At 41.2% G+C, this 25,817-nt stretch overlaps 1 protein-coding gene across 4 annotated transcripts in view; it reads left to right on the top strand.

The window, feature by feature from the left end:
- RIPOR2 (RHO family interacting cell polarization regulator 2) overlaps window positions 1–25,817 on the top strand; it is a 111,889-nt gene that overhangs the window by 45,132 nt on the left and 40,940 nt on the right. For all 4 annotated transcript variants that reach the window (XM_067752142.1, XM_067752139.1, XM_067752140.1 and 1 more), the window contains exons 2-7: window positions 9,943–10,069; window positions 13,759–13,914; window positions 14,649–14,727; window positions 16,415–16,438; window positions 19,269–19,322; window positions 22,917–23,066. In XM_067752142.1, the coding sequence (XP_067608243.1) occupies window positions 9,943–10,069; window positions 13,759–13,914; window positions 14,649–14,727; window positions 16,415–16,438; window positions 19,269–19,322; window positions 22,917–23,066 (590 nt within the window). The remainder of the gene's footprint in view (window positions 1–9,942; window positions 10,070–13,758; window positions 13,915–14,648; window positions 14,728–16,414; window positions 16,439–19,268; window positions 19,323–22,916; window positions 23,067–25,817) is intronic.

Raw genomic sequence — 25,817 nt, 5'->3', positions numbered from 1 at the left:
AAACCCATTGAATAAAATAAGGATCCATGAATCCATGCTGACAGTCCTGAAAATAAATAAAAACAAATAAAAGGATTCAAGAAATCTCTTACAGCAGAAAACAATGATTGAGTTCAAAGAGTACCATTTTGCCACCATCATCATAATAATTGATTTGGGCAAAAATTATCAACGGATGCTAAAACTTCTGGGTTAAAGAAACAAGATATTTGCATAGCCCCAAAGTACCTCCTTACTAACCACTTACCGGTTGCAAAGGCAAAAATAGAAACTTTCCAGGAGAGAAACTGTCCAGCAACACCTGAACCAAGTAATCAAAGTTAACATCACTAGTAATAGGACCAAGTGATTCCTCGTGCCTTCGAATGCAGTACCTTCAGAAGGACAGCAATATCACTTACGTGATGTCACTCCCCAAAGTTACATAGCCTAAGCCTAATTATGAGACAACATCAGACAGACCCAAACTAAGGAACGTTCTATAGAACACCTGGTCTGTACTCTGTGAAAATGTCCAAGTCACAAAAGACAAAGAAAGGACAAGGAACCATCACAGATTAAAGGAGACTAAAGGCACATTTCAAGACAGGCAGCGCATGATCCTGGATTGGCTCCTAGCATGGGGGTGGGGGTGGAGGGACAGTATACCAAACATCATTGGGACCATTTGTAAAATTTGAATAATGTCTGTACATTAGGTTATAGTATCATAGTGATGTTAAATTTCCTGATGTTGATAATTGTACTGCAATTATGTAAGTGATGACCACGTCTTTAGGATATACACATGGACGCATCGTATCTGCAGATTGCTCAACGGGGAGGAGCAAATATATATATGAATATGTATATGCAAGTTGCTCTCAAATGATTGAGGAAGTAGTAATGGGTATGTGTGTATGGGGGGAGACCACAGAGTAAAACGTGACAGATTTCAGCAAATGGTGAATCTGGATGAAAGATGTATGAGAGCTTTTTGTTCTTTTCTTGTAACTTTTCTGTAAGCTTCCAATTATTTCAAAAAAACAAAAACAAAACCGTAATTGGTTTTTGAACTGGGCTTCCAAAGTACCCATGGTTTTAGTTTTTATCAGTCAGTATTTAAAGTAGTTCTGCTTTTTAATTATCTAAAAATTGCTATGTTCACAAAGATGCTAGTTTCCGGCTTCCCTTGATTTCACCTGTTCAGATCACATCCATTCTTCCGGATGTAGCCAGCGTTTTATCTTCTCTATGAAACTTCGTGGCTGTACCTGTCTCATTCATCTGCCTCTCCATTGAGAGAACTCTGTTATTTTAAATTTTATTAAGCACTTACCACACACCAGCTATTGAGTATACTAACTCATTTGCACCTCAAAAATCCTCTGAAGTGTTAGTCCTTTTATACAAATGAGGAAACTGGGATTCAGAGAGGTTAAGTAACCTGCATAAGTTCAAACAGCTGTAAACTGTAGCCCCCAAATGGAGCCCAGATTTGTCTGACTTGGGAGTCCACATTCTAATCATCTCAGCTCTACTGCTTTCCTTGGAGCACTGAGAAATAGACATCACTTAGAATTTCACTGTGTGTTATTTCCTACATATTTCTTACATCAGACATGATCTCCTAACTTCTTTATGTACAGTCATATTTTCTTCTCCCATTAAATTATTAAAACTGTTTATAGCAGAGATCAGTCTTTGGTTCTCTTTAGATCTTGGGCAACACATAGCATCCTGCCAGTGATGAGCCGATAATATGTACTTAATAATTGTGTTGATTGAGGTGTCTTAGAAAATATGGAAAGAAAACCATTGATATCAGTTTCCAGAGATTCTGAAAATGCGTTCCTTTTCTTCCACGTTAGTTGAACCTCAGTCTTCGTTATCGCAATCTTTGTATTTCTCAAGCACCTTACTTTGTATAAAGCACTTCCTCATTTTCTGTATGTTTTTAAGCAGAAGTCTTACCGTCTATAGGGCTGGTGAGAAGTCAGGTTAGAAGATGTCCAAGTAACCTCACGATTGTAAGATCGAATGATGCTTTGATCTCAGTTGAACCTTACAATGCTTGTCTATTAAAATGGGGAGGAATTACTACTCTCGTTCTCTAGATACCAAATTTGAGCTTCAGCAAGTTTAGTATGTGCCCGAGAGGCCAGTAAGAACACCTGAGCTTGGTTCTTCCATCTCTCACTGAGGAGTGAGTCTATGTTGCTCTGTAAGTTTTTTCATGCGTTCACATCACTTGTCTCAGTCAATCAATGTAATATCTCCTGCATGTATTTATTGTTTGGTTAGCAAACAAAGCTGACAACTGAAGGCAAATATTAGCCTTGCCCGATTTATTTTAAGGCAGTACACTCCAAAAAAAAAAAAAGCCCGTGACTTAAATATATCCACTTTTTTTAAGATTAGTCAACTGTTCTGTAATAGGTACCTTGCATCCATATAATAAGCAGACGCCTATTTTTAGGATTCATCTTAAATAATCATTTAGCATAGCAGGCTATCTACATCTGCCCCACGTGCCTCTTTCAGACAACTGAATTATACTTCTGCCCTTGACCAAGATGTGGAGGTGCATAAACAGGACAGCACGGTTAGGAGAGGAGAGCGGAGGCACACAAAGCAGGCAGGAAGAAATGACTCAGAAAGTGCAGTGGGGCCAGTGTGCTGCATCTTATGTGGTGCTGATGGGGAAAAGGATCAAATCACGAAAATATTCAACTCTCAGGTGGTGGCTTGTGGATCGAGCTTTTCCTTTTCAGGTCCTGATTCCTTGGCACTTCGTCTTGCAGAAGGAATGATGACATTTTCTGGAAATTGATAGTGATTTTCCGACAGCTCTATTGATGTAAACCTCATATATCACATAAAATTAATTCATCTTAAGTGTACAGTTTGAGTTTTAGTAAATGTATACAGTTGTGCGACAGTCACCACAACACAGTTTTAGAACACTTCCAGCCCCACCCCCAAAAGTTCTCTCATGGTCCTTTGCCCGCTCCCATCCCTGGCACCAGGCCAACACTGGGGTTGACTGTAGAATTGTCTACTTTTGCCAGCATTGTCACTCCAGCAACCTGCCAACTGACCATTGACTTATCTCAGAGGGTTGCTCTCAGTCTAACGTGGAGATGGCGTAGCTTTGTAGCTATGCAATTGTTGATTTCTAAGTCAACATTTCCGCTCCACGACAAATGCTTTGGTGAGAACTGAGATGTCCTTACTCATTTCATTCAGAAATCACAGATGTCTGTTATATTTTCTGTCCATAGTGGGGGTCTTCCAGAATTACCTGTTTGGGTTCTATGTTAGAGAATTTGGTTAAATGAAAAAAAGGAAAACACCATAAAAACCTTGCTCTTCCAGGATTAAGACAGTGATGTCAGCTGTTGTGTTGTTGTTTTTTAAATTTCATAATGTTTGATGTCCTGCAACTCCAGCATGTACAAATGCTAATCTGCTCCCCTGTATCCCATAGAGAGGCCCGAGTGTCATCCTGGCAAGGTCCACTTTGCTTTTGACCATATCTTAAAATCAGAAATAAAAGGCATATATAATATAGACTGTATGGGTTCCCTTTTATTATCCAAGGTAGCACATGGAATGTGGGGTAGACCTAAGTACACCCTTAAAGGTGGTTGAAGAAAAAAGTTAATTTATAAACCCCTCGACGTACTTTTAAAAAAAGAATATGATAGGGACTTCCCTGGTGGCGCAATGGTTAAAAATCTGCCTGCCAATGCAGGGGACATGGGTTCAATCCCTGGTCCGGAAAGATCCCACATGCCACGGAGAAACTAAGCCCATGTGCCACAACTACTGAGCCTGTGTGCCGCAACTACTGAAGCACACACGCCTAGAGCCCGTGTTCTGCAACAAGGGAAGCCACTGCAGTGAGAAGCCCATGCACCGCAGCGAAGAGTAGCCCCTGCTCTCGACAGGTAGAGAAAGCCCACGCACAGCAACAAAGACCCAACGCAGCCAAAAAATAATTAATTAGTTTTTTAGAAAAAGAATATGATAGAAAAAGCAGGATACAAAATTTAACATGCATTGTGCTCAAAATTCTTATGTTTTATGTGGAAAGGGAAGAGTTGAAGAAAATTACATGCACCAAAATTCTGCTGGTGTATCGATGGGTGCTAGAAAACAATATGGTTCTTCCCTCCCCCTCCCTGCCCTGACTTCTTTCTACTTCTCTGTATTTTCCTAATACAGCAGAGTGCTTTTATGCTTGGAAAAACTAAAAATAACCTAATGATTCCTATTTGCTTTCATGAGTCTTAGTATATTTAACTCTAACGATCAATATTAACATTCCTTCTAGCTGACCGGTTGCTTTGTCCAGTTACCATATCAGTTAATCAATGCCTCTAACACTTCTACTGTGAACTCGTCAGTTTGGAGATTCATGCCCAAGAAGTGATGAAAAGAGGTTGGCCTGTCTTACCTAACCTTGGGGTTCCCCGAGAGGAATTGTTCACATTTGGGTAGAGAAGCTTGCTAACTCAGGCTAATCAAATTTACAAGAAAGTTTAAGTCAGAATACCAGTTAATAAAAATGTAATGGGAAATGGAACTGTCACCTAGACTGAACTTTCAAAGCATTTTTCTTCCATTTTTACTACTTCTACTGGTAGCACCATCAGGAGCTGCATTTTAGGGTCTGGTGCGTAGCCCTGCTGTGTGACGAATGCCCTTCATTGCCTGTCTTCCAAGCAACCTTCCAAGGTTGACTTCTATCATATTCATTCGTTTATTCTTAAGAATCAGGTTATCTCTGTGTTCTCCAGGTCACTGGCTATTTCCCCGCTCTGAACTGCACTCATACTGTCCCTTTTATTTCTGATCTAAACAAGCATGAGACCTGGTGGGATGAAGGGGGACCTCTTGACCCTTGATGTTTCTTTATCTGCCTCAGCCCCCTCCCCAGACCCTGCCATCTCCAGCCACGCTCAGTGCTGTTACCAAACTGCCTGCTGATCTGATAAGCTACCTTCTAATTCAAACAAACTAGGAACTTCCGGTCGGCTGGTGGCTTGTGGTACCCACCAAGGCCCGGTGTACTTGTATCACCGTGTCATATCAGAACACATGAAATCCTATACTCATTTTAATTTCAAAAGACTCCGGTATGTGTTCAGGTGGATCTTAGCACTGCATAGCCAGGGAGAAGGCAGCGGTTTTCACTGTATGAAGAGTCGAGAAGAGAAACAACTGTGACTTTCTGGCTTCTGTGCTAAGAGACTCGGCTCAGAATGGTAGGGTTTGTTCAACTCTTAGTCAAGGTGCTGGGGATTCTTTCCAGAAAGATTCCATCTTTCCAGGGATTGTGGGAAAGGCAGGGCATGGGTGGCCACCCGGTGTAACAGCCTGGGCCTCCTGGGACAAAACAAAGTAAGGGGCAAAGCACAGCAGCTTTATCGTTTGCCTAAGATTTGAGACCTTTCTGGGATTTAATGTGCAAAAATGAATGTTAGTTCTGCTGGCATTTTTGGAAAGACCAGGTGAGAAGTCAGTAACTTAGGGACTGGAAACATTTTTCAAAGCGCCAGGAGTTTCAAGTAGCAGCAGCCAAAGAGGGACTTGTGGTTTTTTATGTGGAATTTCGTGCTTATTAGATATGGTATTTGGTGAACCTTGACAATACGTATTGGGTATAGTGCGTCCTACCAGGAGTACAGTACCATCTCTAAAAATGCTTCAGATCAAAATAAAGAAGTTGGTACATAGCTCAGAGCTCATAATGGGAACTTCACTGGGGAATCTGAATTATTCTACTGTAATCAGAATTTATGAAACCTAATACATTATTTCTCAGAAATTATATTTCTCCTCTTCAGGACTTAAAAATATAAACTATATAAATATAGCCGTTACCCGTTAAAGCTATCTTATATGTTCTTGTATCTGAGCTTTCTCTCCTCTCCAGTCCCAACTCTAGACAACTCCAAATGTCTGCAGTTTCAAAAGAGAATTTTGCATCATATCAATCATACATAAATCCATTTCCTTTATAAAAACTCAAACAATATAGAAAAAATTAAAATGTTTCTGACTACTACTCAATCCCACCTCTTCATAGCCTGTGTATACTTTCAGAACTTTTCTATTCATGTACATAATTTTATATTTTGTTCTCAACATTCCTGGTATCATACTCTATTTTGTTCTGCAATTTGTCCTCGGCTTGGCGGGTCGGGGGGGGGGTGGATCTTTCTATGTGGGCATATTGTTTTTAACTGCTATGGTTATGCCATAGTGTATTAACCATTCCTGTAATGATTAACATTTACATCATTTCCGTTTTTCCGCTATTACATTAACTGTCGTGAACATCCCTGTATATAACTTTTTGTGAACTTGAGTATTTCTCCACAGGAGATAGCAAAGAGTAGATGTGACATATTAAAGGATAAGTATGTTTTACATTTTAAATAGTAGATACTACCTAGTTGTCTTCCAAACTTTCGGTACCACTTTATACCCCTACCAGCAGTGATACTGCTGTTCTACTTCAGTCCTTTCTTTAGGTAAAGGTTCAAAGAAGCATCTGCTACTAAAATGCAAATGACAAGGAACCAGTTTGAAGTCCTTAAAGCCTGAAAATGAGTAATGTAGCTTTAAGGGTAGTTTTGCTGGAAGAAAGCAGGTCTGTGAGATTCTAGGAAGCCAGGGAGCAGCTTGAAGACTTAGGGCTCCAAGAGGTGGGAGTGGTGTTGTCAAGAAGATGATAACAGAGTCGCAGGATAACTAGCCACTGGGGAATGGCTGAGGCCATCGGAAGAGTAGTAGCAAAGAACTGTCACCCCTGGGCTTCCCTGGTGGCGCAGTGGTTGGGAGTCCGCCTGCCGATGCAGGGGACATGGGTTCGTGCCCCGGTCCGGGAAGATCCCACATGCCGCGGAGCGGCTGGGCCCGTGAGCCATGGCCGCTGAGCCTGCGTGTCCGGAGCCTGTGCTCCGCAACGGGAGAGGCCACAACAGTGAGAGGCCCGCGTACCGCAAAAAAAAAAAAAAAAAAAGAAAAAAGAACTGTCATCCCTACTTCAGAGTTAGGGGTGTGGGCGGGGAGGTGCTTTGCATACTCTTATCCTTCAACCCACCTGCTCTCCCCTCTCCCAACCTACTCCTTTTCTCCAAGAGCCTGACCTTGTGCAGAGGCCCTCAGACTTATTTTATGACTCTCCTTAGGCAGTGAGCCAGCCTCTAGGGGAATTGACGGCAGGATAGAGATCTCAGCCTAAGCCAGCTATCAGTCGAATTCTTTTCCGATAGATAATGACCATTTCTAAGACCAGACAGGCAAAACCACTTACCTCCCTTCCTGTTCCCAGCGGCATCCATTCAACACGTAAATGTAATGAAAAGCGTCTGAGGATTTTATCCATCCCGAAGCAATTTACAAACTCAGAATCCAGGGCAAACATTTGTTTTGTTCTCAAGAAGCTTTCTTACCTATTACTGAAAAAGGGGAAGAAGGAAAATTATTTCACTATCCAGTTCTAATGTTTAATTCATTTAACGTTTAAACTTTGTAAAGAGAGGCTTATTTAAGACTTTTTAAAAGTTGGACATTTGAGAAATTGTAGCAGATGATTGTAACTGAAGTTTGAACATTTTCAACCAATTCAGCATCATCCTTTTTTTCTTTTGTAGGCTGAGCATCAGAACCATCTGGGGTCCTTTTCAAAATCCCAATACACAGGTCCATACTAGTTAAGTCAGAATGCCTGGGAGTATGTGAAACTACTGATCCAGTGGATAAGAGAAAAAAATCTTTTTGGTTTAAAAGCATAATCTCTAGGAAGTACAAGACAATAGCGCAGTTAAAATAGTTCAAATACTTTAAGTCTTTTCCCTGTGACCAAAGAACGCCATGATGCAACAGACCTGTTGAACAATAATTTACAAAATGAGATACAATACTAATTAAATTTGCCACATGGAGACTTTGAGGTGGGTTTTAGGTTATAAAATTATTGGGCACAGAAAGAACATGTTTTCCTGATATTGATTAAATTTTCTGGATCTTTTTCTTGATATTTATTACGTTTTCTTGATATTTACTACGTTTGCATGTGATACAAAGATAGCACAGGCGTGCTTTATGAACCTAAGAAGGTGTTTTTAACGAGAACTAGACAGACTGCTTAGTAAGCAACAAAGAACACTTAAGAGAACCTCATTAAGGATTTATGTGAATCATGGTTATTTTTGAAACTTGGGGGTGGGGGGAAGTAACCAGAAAGAGTCTTATTTGCACCACATTTTGTCCTGCCATTCGTGCACTAGATATTAATTTTATTGCACATGCATACTTCTACGTCATTACTTTTAAAATTCTAGAGAATGTTCCAAAACTTAAGCCTCCCTGTCTCCATCCCTCGCTGGACTGGGTGGGATGCCTGTCCTACCCAGATCAAAGAGCAACCTGTTGCTCATTGCAAAGCCTCTTGCCAAGTGAGTCAGCAAGAATGCATGCGTGCTTCCTCAGAGCTGCTTTCTCCCGGGGTGGGTGGGGAGGAGGGGATTTAGCAATCTGCAGCCTCATGGGGAAGGGGGCTGTTTGTTCTCTCTCTGGGGAAGTAACTCACTCAAACCCCCTCCCTTGGCTGAGTTGCTTCAAATAGCTTTGAGTAGGGCCCAGTGATGCTGGCTTTTCCGTTCCATCTAGATGGACACAAGAGTGTTTTGCTGCTGTTTTTTAGCTTTGCTTGCTTGCTTGCTTGTTTGCTGGGGTTTTTTTGTTTGTTTGTTTGTTTGTGGTATGCGGGCCTCTCACTGTTGTGGCCTCTCCCGTTGCGGAGCACAGGCTCCGGACGCGCAGGCTCAGCGGCCATGGCTCATGGGCCCAGCCGCTCCGCGGCATGTGGGATCTTCCCGGACCGGGGCACGAATCCGTGTCCCCTGCATCGGCAGGCGGACTCTCAACCACTGCGCCACCAGGGAAGCCCTGTTTGCTGGGTTTTTAAAGGGCAACTATTGATGCTATTAGTGGCTGCCCACTTTGGAAGTCTTTAGTCTGGACCGCGGCTGTGTCCCCTTTCTCCTGCTAGCCTGTCCCCCTCTCTGGACTGAGGTTACCTGCTAAGACAATGGTATGTGCTTTGACTCTTCCTGATCTAAAGGGAATAGAATTACCTAACTGTTCTAGGGCAGTCCTTTGGGGGAACTAACCTTGGGGTTCTGTCCAGCTGAAGTTGTATTTTGACAACGTGTCTTGGTCAGTGGTGATGAGTCTTTATAAAAGGTGAACTAGCGACTGAAATAGGGTGTGTGCCTTCTGCTGTATTTTCCCCTTTACCTTTCTTGCCTCTTCTCTTGTGTTCTTATCATAACCTAGATTATCACTACTTCTGTGAGCGTTCTCTGTGCTCTTCTTTTTTATCACTGCCACAAGAGCGGCACGATCTTATCTTTCAAAATATACTTAAGGGTAGAAAAAGGGAGAACAAGTTTAAGTAAGTTCATCTCTCAAGAAACCTAGTGTTTTTAGCCTTGTGACTTCTAAGTGTAGAATTCCACCCTAAGACTGGACTGTGTTTTGAATGTCACGCAGAACCTATCTGAAACTTGACTTGGCCTATTTGTTTCCTTTTGCTGTTGCTATTGTTGTCCTAAATGGAGGGAAACATTCCAAAGTTTTTGCGTATTTTGAGGGTATGGTTGAACCTTGTTTAAAAAAAATAATCCCTGAAGGAACCCTAAAGTAACTGATAATGGTGTGTAATTTACATTTATTTACATCTTCATGTGTTTCTTCAGGTCCACCTGAGAGCTGAACCCTTCCGCTTAAAAAGAACATGTCGGAGGCAAGAAGTCTTACAAGCATCTAATGGCCTCATGACTCACCTTTCCTCATGTCACCTCCTATTACCGTTGACAAGCTTCGCGTGTCTTCTGTTTGAACCTGCCTGTAATTTGCCTTAATCTTTCTGTTGTCTTATAGGACTGCCAGCCAGACTCCCAGAAATCATGTTGGTAGGATCCCAGTCCTTCTCGCCTGGAGGGCCTAATGGGATTATCAGGAGCCAGTCCTTTGCGGGGTTCAGTGGCCTTCAGGAGAGGCGATCCAGGCAAGTTGTGTGTGCTTCTCTGCTGGGACGCAGCTTGCGAGGGATGTGAGCCTTGGTGCTCTGAAGAGGGTCCGTGTGCATGTGGCCTTGTCACAACACACACCTGTGTTATTTTCATCTCTTTCATGAAAAAGATGTAATGTTCCCCAAATTTCTATCATTTAGAATTCCTCCTTCAAAGAAGATTTAGAACAAGCTAGCAATACATATGTATAGCTCTCCCCACCCCCACCCCATTTCTTTCAGCTCTGTTGATGCCTGTTGCCAGAGTGCCTCCAGATGTTTGAACCCATTTATCCTCTAACCAGTAACAGCAGATTTACCTTTATCCACACATCTGTTGATACTGAGCATTTTCTAAAAATCTTTTCCAGTCTTTTATGTCATCCCTAACGAGGTTAAATGTGCTTTCATAAGTTTACTTGTCTTTTGTATTTATTTTGGGAATAACCAGTGCATTCACATCCATTGCCTATTTTGGGGGTGGATATTTACATATTTTCTTACAGAACAATAAAGGCTTTTTATATATATCCATTGTAACACCATATATTGTAGTCTTTTTCCCCCTAATTTTTTTTTTGTTGTTTGTTTGTTTGTTTTTGCGGTACGCGGGCCTCTCACCGTTGTGGCCTCTCCCGTTGCGGAGCACAGGCTCCGGACGCGCAGGCTCAGCGGCCATGGCTCACGGGCCCAACCGCTCCGTGGCATGTGGGATCTTCCTGGACCGGGGCACGAACCTGTGTCCCCCGCATCGGCAGGCGGACTCTCAACCACTGTGCCACCAGGGAAGCCCTTTCCCCCTCATTTGAATTGCTACCTTTTTTTTTTGCCTTTTGACCTCCTTCACCCATTTCTTCTATCCTGCCCACACTCCCTGCCTCTGACAGTCACCAATATCTATGAGTTTGGTTTTTTGTTGTTTTTCTTTTAGATTCCATGTATGAGAGATTGTACAGTATTTGTCTTTGTCTGACTTACTTCACTTAAGTGTGATGCCCTCGAAGTCTTTCCATGTTGTCACAAATGGCAAGATTTCATTCTTTTTTATGGCTGAGTAATATTCCTATATATATATAATGAATATTATTCAGCCATATATATATGTATCACAATTTCTTTATGCATTCATCCATTCATTGGACATTAGCTTGTTTCCATAAATCTTGGCCTTGGTAGATAGTGCTACAATGAACATGGGGGTGCAGAAAACTTTTTGAGTTCATGTTTTCATTGTCTTTGGTTAAATACTCAGAAGTGGAATTGCCAGCTCATATGGTAGTTCTATTTTTAATTTTTTGAAGAACTTCTATACTGTCTTCCATAGGGGCTGCACCAATTTACATTCCAAGCAACAGTGCACAAAGGTTGCCTTTTCTCCACGTACCTGCCAACACATGTTATTTCTTGTCTTTTTGATAATAGCCATTCTAACAGGGGTGAGGTGATATCCCATTGTGGTTTTGATTTGCACTTCCGTGATGATTAATGCTGTTGAGCATCTTTTCACGTACCCCTCGGCCATTTGTATGTCTTCTTTGGATATGTGTCTGTTCAGATCTTCTGCCCATTTTTTAACTGGGTTGTTCGGTTTTTGCTATTGAGTTGTATGAGTTCTTTATATATTTTGGATATTAACTCCTTATCAGATATGATTTGCAAATATTTCCTCCTATTTAGCAGGTTGCCTTTTTATTTTGTTGATGGTTTCCTTTGCTTTGCAGAAGCTTTTTATTTTTTAGTTTGCTGTAGTCTTACTTGTATAATTTTGCTCTTGTTGCTTTTGCTTTCAGTATCATATTCAAAAAAATCATAGCCAAGTCCCATGTCAAGGAGTATACTACCTATGTTTTCTTTTAGGAGTTTTATGGTTTCAAGTCTTACATACAAGTCTTTAATCCATTTTGAGTTAATTTTTTTATATGGTGTAAGAGAGGGTCTAGTTTTATTCTTTTGCATGTAACTGTCCAGTTTCTCCAGCACCATTTATTGAAGAGACTGTCTTCTCCCCATTGCATATTATTGGCTCCTTTGTCGTAAATTAACTGACCATATATGAGTGGGTTTATTTCTGGGCTCTCTATTTATTGATCTATGTGTCTGTTTTTATGCCAATACCATACTGTTTTAATTACTATAGCTTCATAATAGAGTTTGAAATCACCCCGCACCCCTTTTTGAAGCACATTCCATTGTATCCAGATTTGGGAGATTATTTGTGGTATGAAGTTACGTAGTCGATAAAGACCGACTCTGCAGACTGACTCTGGGGAGAGATGTCTTTCAGACACAAGCTTGGGAATGTTAGTCTTCAGTTTCCCTAGAATCTCCCCTCATCTAAAATAGGACTTAGAGGAACTCAAGAAAAAGAACACAGGTAGTGAAATAGGTAACATGGAATAAAGTTCATCCTCAGTTTTTCTGACATGATAAAGATCTTACATTCTTAGGGGTCTTATGTGCTTTGACCTGTATTGTCCCCTTTGGTGCACACGGTAATGGCAGAGGAAAGTAAGAATTAACCTGGAAGGTGCACAGCAGACACCTACCAGACTCAGAGGTCACGGCTTTCCACTCAATAGCTGGGTCAGTGAGTAGTCTGGCCTCTGAGCTTCCTAATCAGATCAGTAGTTTGGGTTTAAGTTACCAGGTGTCCATCTTACCACTGTAGGCTGCCTCCCTGCCACTAATAGGGATGTTGAGTTTCATGTTATACCTAAACAAAGTTTACTACATAAAAATAAAGCTTAAGGGAATTCCTTGGCCGTCCAGTGGTTAGGACTCAGCGCTTTCACTGCTGGGACCCCAGTTTGCTCCCTAATCGGGGAACTAAGATGCCACGAGCCTCTCGATGCAGCCAAAAAATAAATAAGTAAACTTTTAAAAAGTCTATTCATCCAGCTGTGTGTGCTTTTCTTTACTTTAACACTACAGACATACCTTAGAGATACTGCAGGTTTGGGTCTAGGCCACTGCAATAAAACAAATATCATAATAAAGCAAGTCACACAAATTTTTTGGTTTCACAGTGCATATAAAGGTTATGTTTACACTATAGTCTATTAAGTGCACAATAGCATTATGTCTAAAAAAAATTGTACATACCTTAGTTAAATACTTTATTGCTAAAAAATGCTAACCATCATCTGACATACAAAGTTGCCACAAATCTTCAATTTGTGAAAAAACACAATATCTTTGAAGTGCAATAAAATGTGTTTATATACAGCATTAGCCCTTTGTCATGCTTATGGCCCTTTATTTAAAAACTATTCATGCACATCCCAGTCAAATTTAATAGACGCTTATGCCTGATGTCACATAGTGCACATATTTTTTTAGCTGAATTACATTCTCCTGCCTGTTCATTATTTCCACCTAGAAGTGTTTGTTCTTGGCTTCCCGTGAGGTCTCAGTGATGTGACATGCTTTCACTCAGAGTGTACATTACCTGAATCCAGGCTTTGACTCTGGGTAACTGCTGCCCTGCACAGCTTCCAGATTTCAGCAGTTAACTCTAACACCACAAAACTAAATGAAGGATGGCTCAGATCTATTAATATACAAGGGAACGTTACCTTCCCCAGAAGACACTGACACAAACACAAGGTGATTAAAAGGCATTTCTTTGGTCAGATCGTTTTGGGTGCCCAAGACTCAATGTCAGCTTTTCTTTTCTCTTTCCGTAGATGTAACTCCTTCATTGAAAATCCCTCTGCTCTCAAGAAGCCTCAGGCCAAACTGAAGAAAATGCACAATTTAGGATACAAAAACAGCAGCCCTCCCAAGGAGCCTCAGCCTAAAAGGGTGGAAGAGGTCTACAGGGCTTTGAAAAATGGACTTGAGTAAGAAGATCAAACCTAATAATGCACTGAAACCTTTTTCCTTTCTAAAATGCTCGGGAAGGTCACAAAAGCTAGTCTTATGAGATAAATTTTAGAATGTCTATTTCTGTAGTAGGTGTTTTATTATTGCACCATAATTGAGGAAGCCTTAAATGAGTCCCAAAGATCTGAACTTGATCGGGTTTCCATATCATAACCAAACATTGAAGGAGACCTGAAATAGTAATATGTTTATATTTAACTCTGTGTAATATTGTATTTTACTTAAACACTGGTAGACAGGCATATCTGTTTTAGAGATTGCTGAAGAAGCGTTCTAAAACCTTCTTGAGTATATTATAGCAATGATTTGTCCAGAATAAAACTTCCCTAGTATGTGGTGAGATGCATACTGTCAGTGTCCTATGGAACTAGATAGAATTCTGTGAGCCCAGATCTAGGACTGACTCCATAGTTCTTGCCATTCCCTCCACATTGGTTTTTCTTTCCTGCTATGCCAGCCTCATAGGCATTCTCCTTTTTGACTATCTGGATAGTATCAGATTCAACTGCTAGATCTTTCAAAATGTGGAGAGTTTAGGAAAATGCAGAGCCTCTTCCTTGCCAGCTCTGTGCTCCGCAGAGCAAGGTTCAGGTTCTTAATGCCCCCCCTTTAGAAGGGAAAGGTCAGCATCAGCATCAGATTCCACTTGACAGTCACAGAGTTCACGATCACCTCTCTCTTTTCTTTGCAGTGAGTATCTGGAGGTTCACCAGACAGAGCTGGACAAGTTGACAGCTCAGTTAAAAGATATGAGAAGAAACTCTCGCCTGGTAGGTACCATCTAATCCTTAGGGTGTTCACACAGTGGGTTTTTTGGTTTTTTGTTCGTTTGTTTGTTTTGGCTAACTTCTCTTACTGGATAGACACGGGGACAAGGAAGAAAGTTCAAGAAAAGCAGATCCAAGGGACAAAGTGCCATGTGCTTCCTGATGTTTATTTTAATGCTCAGTATGTTCCAGTATTTTTCAAGCATGTTTATGCAGACAAACTTTGTAATCAGGAAAAAATACTTTAAAAAAGCCAACTCCCTATACTCCTCTTCCCAAGTAATATAAGGAAATGAAAAGTTGGGGTTTTCCTACCATATTGTTAGTACAGCATTTGGAACCCAGAACTTTCCTTTATATCCAATTTTTAAAAATTGTAATAGGTCAGTGATACCTGAGAGGAAAAGGAGGCTCAAGAGGTCATTGGTAGAAGAAATCGGAGGCGTCCTTGAGCCAGTTCAACTACACACTGTATTGTTGGAGATGCTTGCAAGTTTCCTTTACTCTAATGAATTGTGAGGACTTGTCTGCTTGAAGAGGTGTTTCTAATGATTTTTAATGATTTTGTTAAGTTCTAAATGATATCATGCCTTAAAGTTTTAAGGCATCAGAAAGCCCAGGAAAAGTCTACGTATACGAGGTACACATATACATGAATAGCTGTTATCTTCTTTTTTTTTAAAGATGTTATCCTTTTCAAAGGCTTAGAGGTTAAAGCCTTCATAGGAGTTAAAAGTTTTAGATTCTAATAATATTAGAAGATAAATTGCTCCCATTTATGTGGAACTCAATGTGGAGTGGCCTTCAGAGCTTTTGAATGTCCCTGGCAGTCCTCAATGGCAACAAATGTTCCTTCTTGGAGAACAATCGTGTATGGATGGAGGAGCTTCCAGCAGGACCTCATGTTCCATAAAAACCCTCCTGATGGGGGATGTGGGCTTAGTGTACTGATTATACTGTGATATTGTGAGCACACAGGAATAAACTTGCTTTAAAAACAATTTGTGAAAAGCTTTCACCACTCTCAAGGGCTCTTCTTAAATGCCAATTTTTATGTGTTTAAACAGGAAGGCAAGTCTTTTTTTTTCTTTTTTTTGCGGTACGTGGGCCTCTCACTGCTGTGGCCTCTCCTGTTGTGGAGCACAGGCTCTGGACGCGCAGGCTCAGCAGCCATGGCTCACGGGCCCAGCCGCTCTGAGGCATGTGGGATCTTCCCGGACCGGGGCACGAACCCGTGTCTGCTGCATCGGCAGGCAGACTCTCAACCACTGCGCCACCAGGGAAGCCCAAGTCTTTTTTTTAACACATATAATCACTGCTACTTTTTATGTTAAAAACATTTAAAAAAACATTTAAGTGGACGTGAATTTATGTGTCCCTCACTATGTAAGCGAGGAGAGCCCAAAGCAAGTGAACGTCTTAAGGCTCCCAGAAGGCAGAGAGGACTGGGTAGAATTCTGGAGACACAGAGTATAAATAAATATTAGCTCTTAAAAGTATTCTTACTATTATTTAAAATAACCCAGATTTACTCTTTTAAAGCGAATATCAAAAAGTCCAACAGACATTATGGGGCTAACCATTATTTCACTGACAATGCAGAAATGCAGACACAATCCTTTGATTCTTATCAGTAACGGTTTTGAGGAAGATGTGTTTTAATCCAGATACTCCTTTTTTTTAATTTTAGGGTGTGCTGTATGACCTAGACAAGGTAAGTTATTGTTCTGTGTTGGGGAGTTACTGGGAAATAAAATCCTTCATCCTTGAGGAGAAGTCAGTGATCCTTGCTTAGGTACAGTAAGATCCTAGAGAAATGATGATTTTTCTAATCCTAGAAAAGTTCATGCTTTTATCTAATGAGGATGATGAAAGATCATAAGTACTATGATCTACAGACCCAATAATGTGTTTAAGGTCACTTTTGTAAAAAAAAAGTCACCTGGTTGCAGGGTTTCTCAGTGTTCTGGTTAAGTTTAAGAATTTCCCAAGGGTTTGAAGGTCCTTACCTGTGTTCTCTCTAAATGGGAACTATCATATTTCATCAAATGGAAGACCTCTTTGATTGGAAAACACATCATTATCTTATTTGCCACTAAGAAAAAGAGTGATTACAGCTACACTGTGACACAGTTCTTTCTTTTCACTTAACATATGTATTTTATACTTAGTGACAAAACTCTCTTAGGCCTATTTTAAATGTAGATATATCTTTTAAGTTATATATGATGCTGTTTCTTTCCACACATTTCTGTACATACGAGACCTTTAATACTGAATCATATTCAATGCAATCCCTATCAAACTACCAATGGCATTTTTCACAGAACTAGAACAAAAATTTTCACAATTTGTATGGAAACACAGAAGACCCCGAATAGCCAAAGCAATCCTGAGAAAGAAAAATGGAGCTGGAGGAATCAGGTTTCTGGACTTCAGGCTATACCACAAAGCTACAGTAATCAAGACAGTATGGTACTGGCACAAAAACAGAAATATAGATCAATGGAACAGGATAGAAAGCCCAGAGATAAACCCATGCACATATGGTCACCTTATCTTTGATCAAGGAGGCAAGAATATACAATGGAGAAAAGACAGCCCCTTCAATAAGTGGTGCTGGGAAAACTGGACAGCTACATGTAAAAGAATGAAATTAGAACAATCCCTGACACCATACACAAAAATAAACTCAAAATGGATTAAAGACCTAAATATAAGGCCAGAGACCATAAAACTCTTAGAGGAAAACATAGGCAGAACACTCTATGACATAAATCACAGCAAGATCCTTTTTGACCCACCTCCTAGAGAAATGGAAATAAAAACAAAAATAAACAAATGGGACCTAATGAAACTTCAAAGCTTTTGCACAGCAAAGGAAACCATAAACAAGACAAAAAGACAACCCTCAGAATCGGGGGAAATATTTGCAAATGAAGCAACTGACAAAGGATTAATCTCCAAAATTTATAAGCAGCTCATGCAGCTCAATATCAAAAAAACAAACAACCCAATCCAAAAATGGGCCAAAGACCTAGATAGACATTTCTCCAAAGAAGATATATAGATTGCCAACAAACACATGAAAGGATGCTCAACATCACTGATCATTAGAGAAATGCAAATCAAAAGTACAATGAGGTATCACCTCACACCAGTCAGAATGGCCATCATCAAAAAATCTACAAACAATAAATGCTGGAGAGGGTATGGAGAAAAGGGAACCTTCTTGCACTGTAGGTGAGAATGTAAACTGATACAGACACTATGGAGAACAGTATGGAGGTTCCTTAAGAAAGTAAAAATAGAACTACCATATGACCCAGCAATCCCACTACTGGGCATATACCCTGAGAAAACCACAATTCAAAAAGAGTCATGTACCACAATGTTCATTGTAGCTCTGTTTACAATAGCCAGGACATGGAAGCAACTGAAGTGTCCATCAACAGATGAATGGATAAAGATTTGGCACATATATACAATGGAATATTACTCAGCCATAAAAAGAAATGAAATTGAGTTATCTGTAGTGAGATGGATGGACCTAGAGTCTGTCATACAGAGTGAAGTAAGTCAGAAAGAGAAAAACAAATACCGTATACTAACACATATATATGGAATCTAAAAAAAAAAAAAGGTTCTGAAGAACCTCGGGGTAGGACAGGAATAAAGATGCAGATGTAGAGAATGGACTTGAGGACATGGGGAGTGGGAAGGGTAAGCTGGGACAACGTGAGAGAGTGGCATGGACATATATACACTACCAAATGTGAAATAGATAGCTAGTGGGCAGCAGCCGCGTAGCACAGGGAGATCAGCTGGGTGCTTTGTGACCACCTAGAGGGGTGGGATAGGGAGGATGGGAGGGAGACACCAAGAGGAAGGAGATATGGGAACATATGTATATGTATAGCTGATTCACTTTGTTATACAGCAGAAACTAACACCATTGTAAAGCAATTATACTCCAATAAAGATGTTAAAAAAATACTGAATCATAGTATAATCTGTTTGCAGATATTTTAAAGGGTAATTAAATTTAACGCATGTGATAATATTTATAACTCAAATGGAAGAGATGACACATAACAAACTATGATTATCTTGGGGTGTGCACAGACAGTTGCAGTTGTAAAATGCACCCCATTTCAGAGACATTAAAATGGGGGGGGGGGGGCGAGTTCATATTTGAGCTGATAAAATGTTATTATGAAGAAACTTAAGTATACGCCAATATGATACTGTCCTGCCAGAAATCCAGTGAATTCCATTTGGTTGGCCCCTCTTAATGTTAAACATAAGGATTCCAATAGCTAACTCAAGTTCGTCTTTCAGAGTATTTCTTCAATATTTTTTTAAAAAATACTTTCTAAGTTGATACTAGAGAATCTTTAAAGTAGCAACAGAGATAGGAGGAAAGTGGAAATAGTTAACATCTTCTGGTACTTTTGAGTATGAGATAATAAAGATAGCCACACAAGTCTAATCAGTGGAACTGTAAATGGCTGTACTTTTTCAAATTTCTTCTTTTATTCCAGCAAATTAAAACAATTGAAAGATACGTGAGACGCCTGGAGTTTCACATCAGTAAGGTAACTGACGTTCCTCTTGTCTTTGCCCGTTTTTCAGTTCTCAGTCACTGATCAATACACCTTTGGCCTGAGCATAGCCTCTAGTCCATGGAGAATTTCTTATCCAATTGACTCCTAAGCTGATTAGCAATTAAATCCTCCAACAGGCAGTAAAGTTGTAGAAAAAAAATAAGAATGGAGAGCCTGATTACCTAGCACATTGTTTACTCTGCTTCAGTTCAACAGATATTTATTAAGTGTTTCCTGTGCAGTGTGCAGGGTGCCTGGTAGAGGATGCAGTCTGGGTGTAGTCTGGTTAGAGATAAGATTAAACCAAACTGACCTACAAAAATCTTCACACTTGCCTAACTCTACATTCAGGTCCCACATACAACGTGGTACCCCCATAACCTTCTTCATGAAGGCCTTTAAAGTATTTAACAACAGCTGTCATGTAGCTCCCTCAGTCGTTCTCAAGCTCTTAGTTCCTTCCACTCTTCACATGGCTTGGTTTCCAGATTCCTTTTCATCCTCATTGCCCCCCTCTACGTACACCAGTTTGTCAGGGTCCCTGACATCCAGCCCTGAACCCTACAAATAGTTGACTGATGGTCCCACCAGCCTAACGTGGAGTGGGACTATCCCCCCCCACCCTGCTCTGGACACTATCAGGCGGTATCAGTACAACCTAGAAACAATGTCCCTTTGAGGGCAGCTGGATCACACCATTGGCAATTCCTGTGCTTATCTGCACCCATCATCCTGTGTTCCAAGTGGAGAGACTGGAGGTTTTAGCAGTTCTCTCTACTAGTGGTCAGAAGCCCCAGGTTTTAGTCCCATCTCTGCCACGTACTCACTGCGCTATAACATCTGTGTGGACCTTGGCTTTCCACTCCATGCAGTGAGGCTGGAGGTGCACACAGTCAATCTAGAGGATCCTAAGAATCCTTTCCAGTTGAAAATTCTATGATGATCTAAACATGTATATGCTACTGCCGTTGTACATTCCCATTCCCACTTTGAAAGATATTTATTACCTTGGCAAATCTGAAATTGCTCCTATTTCTGTTCAACTCAGTAAATAAAACAGGGACTTCCCTGGTTGGTCCAGTGGGTAAGACTCCTCACTCCCAGTGCAGGGGGTCCTGGTTTGATCCCTGGTCGGGAAACTAGATCCTGCATGCAGGCTGCAACTAAGAGTTCTCCTACCACACCTAAGAGTCTGCATGCCACAACTAAGATCCGGTGCAGCCTAAATAAATAAACAAACAATGACATCCATTAGAAGATATTTATGTGGCGGGCAAGCTTTGAAATTACTCTGTTTACTTGGAAAAATACCAAGAAAACAATTAGTATTAGGTAAGAGTATTTATCCATCTTGTATCCATCATTGTAAGATATAACAATCCTAGTGGTTATTAAAGGTTGGTAGTCCTCTATCTGCAGCATCTTGTGGATGGATCCCTAACAAATCCTAACAAATGATATTTAATTGATTAATCAGTTTATTTTGATGAGAGCTACAGCTGACTTATAGGTAAGACAAATTCTTGCCTACAGATGGGCCAGTTTCTGCTTATGTGAGTACATAGTTCCTTTATTCTAAAGGTTAACTCCATTTGGCTAGGGTAGATTGATATTTAAATGAAAACAAGGGTAAACTTTTCTTCAAATGCAAAGTAGTAAACTAAGTTGTTAGGGCTATACCAGTGGTCCAGTTAGCAGTTTCCTTGTTGAGAGGATTACAGTCTTTGGACTACAGTGGGGGAAGGGCTGAAGGGACAGTCCCCCGGGAGGCCATATGGGTGAAACAGCCTGGCCTGCATCGGAAGAGGTATCAGCTCTTGTGTTTCTAAGTGTCTAGGGGACCTGCCGCATCAGAACAATCTGCACTGTTTACTTAAAATTTCAGACTCCTCACGCATCCCTAACCTACTGAATCAGCATCTCAAAGTGGAGCCTGGGCATCCTCATTTTAACAAGCTCACCAAGTGAGTCTTAGCTTAGTCTTAATGTATGGAAACCACCCTCTATGCTAGTCACCCAACCAAAGGATCTTATCAGCAGATGTGCCACAACCCCTTGGGTCTTATATACCTCCCTCTTATTCAGAGACAAACCCACCAACCCCAAAGAGGAAAGACTGTTCCTTCCAGAGTTTTGACGATTCCTCTCAGTGAAGTGGAGTGAATTGTTGAAGAGCAACAAAGAATCCTTTTAACCAAGAGAATCATTTTCAGTCTCTTAACTAACATTCATATGCTAAGCTAAGTATCATTGACATCTGTATAGAGAAAGCAACTATGGAAAATTGTACTATTAACAGGTAATAGTAATGCTTTTTAGTGATCAGCCAGAAGTTTGCCTTCAGAACAAAAGGGGAATGTTAAACCCTGACGTCCATCATATTCACCTCTACCTTCTTCTGGTTCTACAACTGTAGCCTCCTTTTTGAGGGAACAAAGTTTGTACTGAAATGAAAAATTCAAGCAGTCCTAGGTAGATAACTGCCTCCCAGAAAACATAATGTCTGGTGATATCCTTCTTAATCTACCTGATAATTCCTGTAGTTAACTGTGGTTGGTGTGTTGATAATTGAAGATAGGACGAGAGACTATAGAGATAAGTATCGTCAGATATAGCTGTATGTTTTCTCAGCCTAGGCACTATCGATATTTGGGGATGATTCTTTGTTGTAGGGGGCTGTCCTCTGTGTTACAGGATGTTTAGCAGCATCCGTGGCCTCTACCAACTAGATGCTAGTAACACATCCCAGCTGTGACACTGAAAAATGTCTCCAGATGTTGCCAGATGTCCCCTGAATATCAAAATCACCTTGGATTGATTGAGAATCACTGCCTTGGAAGTATTAAGTGACTGTCAGGCTTATATAATGAATATGATCAATAGCCATTTGCAATGGGTATATTATTATTTAAAAGCCTAAATATAGAGGTATTGCAGAGAAATGTTCATTTCCATTCCTCCCGTTTACTTTTTTAAATTGTGGTATAAATTACATGCCCAAAATGTCACAGTTATTATGTTCAGTCTGTTAAGTTTTAACAGTCATGCTTCACCCTAATTTTAAGAATAACTTACCTTTGTTTTCTCTCTTTTGTTGGGCCACATCTTTACAAAAATCATTTTAGATAAATAGCCTTGAGTTCTTTTTTTTTTTAAATCTAAATCTGGATGCGTGAATATCACCTTGTGACACTCTCTTAAAATAAAGTGATAATAGCCCAGTATAATGCAACGTCTTCACATTGGTTTGAAACTGCATACACTCTTCCAGTGTTCGTTCCTTATATAAACGACTCCTGTCTTCATTATCTAAACCTTGTCTCGCGCAGTCCACCGACGTTAAGTTCATTTTCATTTTGTGTCATTTGAAAAGAGAGCTCAGAGTAAAATCCAGTTTGAAATAGAAAATGGATCATGTGGCTAAAACAAAAATGATGGATCTGTCTAAAAGGATGACATTTCTACAAGATTCTCCTTTTGAGGTCAGAAACATAAAGTACCTGAAGCACTTAACAACGGCCAATGTCACTTCCTTCAAGTGTGACAAATATTTATGTCCCTTGTGTTTCTGTTTGATTCCGGCAGGTAGATGAACTCTATGAAGCTTATTGTATCCAAAGACGTCTCCAAGATGGCGCTAGCAAGATGAAGCAAGCCTTCGCCGCGTCCCCTGCCAGCAGAGCTGCGCGGGAGAGCCTGTCGGAGATCCACCGGAGCTACAAAGAGTACACAGAGGTATGCGCCAACCTGCTCGGCTGCTGAACCCCACCTGGCCCAATCTGAATTGTCGACACCTGCTAAGAACCAGGGGAATGGCACCCTCAACCTCATTCTGCCCTTTAGAGAGAGACGTTTTACTATTTGCCTGTCTTGCGTTTCCTTGAGGCCATCGGTGGAGCGGTTTAAAATGGCTCTCGGGTGGTTTTGTTGGTTGTATTTTTTGTGTGTGTGTGGTACGCGGGCCTCTCACTGTCATGGCCTCTCGCGTTGCGGAGCACAGTCTCCGGATGCGCAGGCTCAGCGGCCATGGCTCACGGGCCCAGCCGCTCCGCGACATGTGGGATCCTCCCGGACCGGGACACGAACCCGTGTCCCCTGCATCGGCAGGCGGACTCTCAACCACTGTGCCACCAGGGGAGCCCTGTTGGTTGTATTTTTGTTTAGAGCCTTCTGTGGACTCCAGAGCATGTGACTTTCTGTTGTGAGCGTCACCTGTCAGGCGCTCACCTCCTATAGTGCCTGGTAATAGGTTTGTTCATGGACGTGTAAATCCACAAGATTTTAGACACTGTGAAGCCATTCACTGACCAAATCTTATACTTCTTTATGTGTATAGTCTCTGCACAAATAGACTACGAATGCATGTTAAAAATTTCAGCAAATGAGTAAGTCACAAATGCCCTGGTATTGGTCATTGAAATGCACTTCCAAATTCTCTAGTGTACAATCTAGTCTAGCTTTATCCCTGCAAATTGAACAGACCTTGTGGTTAAGATGGCTGCCCTGGATATTGGGTTCACCCACCTCCTGCCTACGATTATTTTATTGTAAGAAATTTCCCTTCTATCTTAAAGGAGGCGAGATAAAGAACCATGAACAGAAGCATGCTTTCCTGCTTTCTGTCTCTGGGGCCCAAACATATGACACAGGGAGGTCTTCACTCATCCGGGGGTCACCCGAAACCAGTGCCTTTGATGAAATGATTGAATTATTAAAGCAGCACTTCTCACTCTCCCAAGTGTCTTTGTTCAAAGATCCAATTTCATGAATGAAGTCATCGGCCTGATGAGGGTCTGCTGGACAATTCCCATAGCTGAGCATCCGGTCTCAGCCCTGGGACGGGAGGGATGTCTTGGATGACTTGCCACAGCATTGCTTCCTGTGTAACCCTCCAGCCCTGCGTCTTGTCTGAACCAAATTTTTCTTTTTTCATGGTCTAAAACAGGGCTTCTTTCTCTCCATTTGGAAGAATGCTTTTTGAATGCATAAAATGAAACCCATAGGAATTCAAAGGAAACAAATTATATTGAAATACAGTTATTTCGGGCTTCCTTGGTGGCGCAGTGGTTGGGAGTGCGCCTGCCGATGCAAGGGACACGGGTTCGTGCCCCGATCTGGGAAGATCCCACGTGCCGTGGAACGGCTGGGCCTGCACGTCCAGAGCCTGTGCTCCGCGACGGGAGGGGCCGCGGCGGTGAGAGGCCCGCGTACCGCAAAAAAAAAAAAAAAGAAAGAAAAAGAAAGAAATACAGTTATTTCAATATTGTCAGTACAGTGATCAAGATATTTTTAAAATCAAATGTGTGATACAGTACAAGGCTGCTGCTTTATTAACTCGTCAAACTACAAGATTTAGCAGTGGCTCCAATAACTATTGCAATTTGAAAGTAATGAAAAATAGAAATGATTTCTCAAGGTACCTGCAACAATTGATGCGACATGAACATAGACGTGACTTTTATCAGGTCTAAGTCACAGGTACTAGTCATACGGCTGCAGCGTGTTTTCTACGTTCATGATGTATGGATATATTAGATATCAGTTAGAGGTTAGTGGAAATAGCGATGTGACTTTCTTTTTTCCCCATCCAAGCTGATGGAGCACAGGTTAAGAATCTCTGGCTTCAAAGCAGCCCTAGTTCATGAGACCTCATTTCCACACATCTGTGAAATCAAAAGAGAAGTTGCCAATGAAGGAGGCCGTTCAGAGTACACACGTAGGAGGACTGAGTGGCAGCTGGTGCCTGTCCCAGAACTTTTGTCGGTTGTTTCAGAAATACCCTCTGGTGGTCAAGCGCCAAGACATGGCATCATATTTCCTCACAAATTCAAAGATGTAGAGTGTAATTTCAGCAAGAGGAGAAAGAAGTCCAAGACTTCTGCAGCTTCCTACCTCACTTGACATCAAGTAGATTCGTATCTTCACATAACCACAAAAACCCGCATTTTATCACAAAGAGGATTTAGGAATAGACGGTTCTGGGTGCCTTTGCAAGGGCAGCAGTGTGCGTCCATGGCTGCCTGGGTGAGACAGAAAGCAATTCTGACCACGGATGTCCTCAGCTGTTAAACTAGCTGCCCCCCAAGTTTTTCAAAGACACTGGTCGCAGTCCTGACATGCGTGATAACATCGTTGATATATTTCTAGAAACAGTCATGCATTCCTTCCCAGAGACACCCAGTGCTCTGAGGAAGAAAATTGGTTTACAAAACTGAGACTTTGTTTTCGAAACTTTCCAGCTGCACAGAACTCAACCTCAGGAGTTTTCCCCAGCTTTGCTAAGCTACTTGAGGTACCAACATTTAAGAGTCAGCACCTCTAGCTTGCAAATCAATTCGGAATTCCTTTGCAAACAAAATCCAAATGGAAGTAGCCCCTGTCTGTGCTCACTGAGCTGCCCAGGCCATGCATCCGAGCCCCTAGCTGGGCTGGAGGAAGAAGCTTGCAGATGCTGCCCTGGGGGGCAGGGGGCAGGGGTGTGTGTGT

The sequence above is a fragment of the Pseudorca crassidens genome, chromosome 10 (genome assembly GCF_039906515.1).
Source record: "Pseudorca crassidens isolate mPseCra1 chromosome 10, mPseCra1.hap1, whole genome shotgun sequence".
Lineage (NCBI taxonomy): Eukaryota > Metazoa > Chordata > Mammalia > Artiodactyla > Delphinidae > Pseudorca > Pseudorca crassidens.
This window is presented reverse-complemented; position numbering and strand designations above follow the sequence as displayed.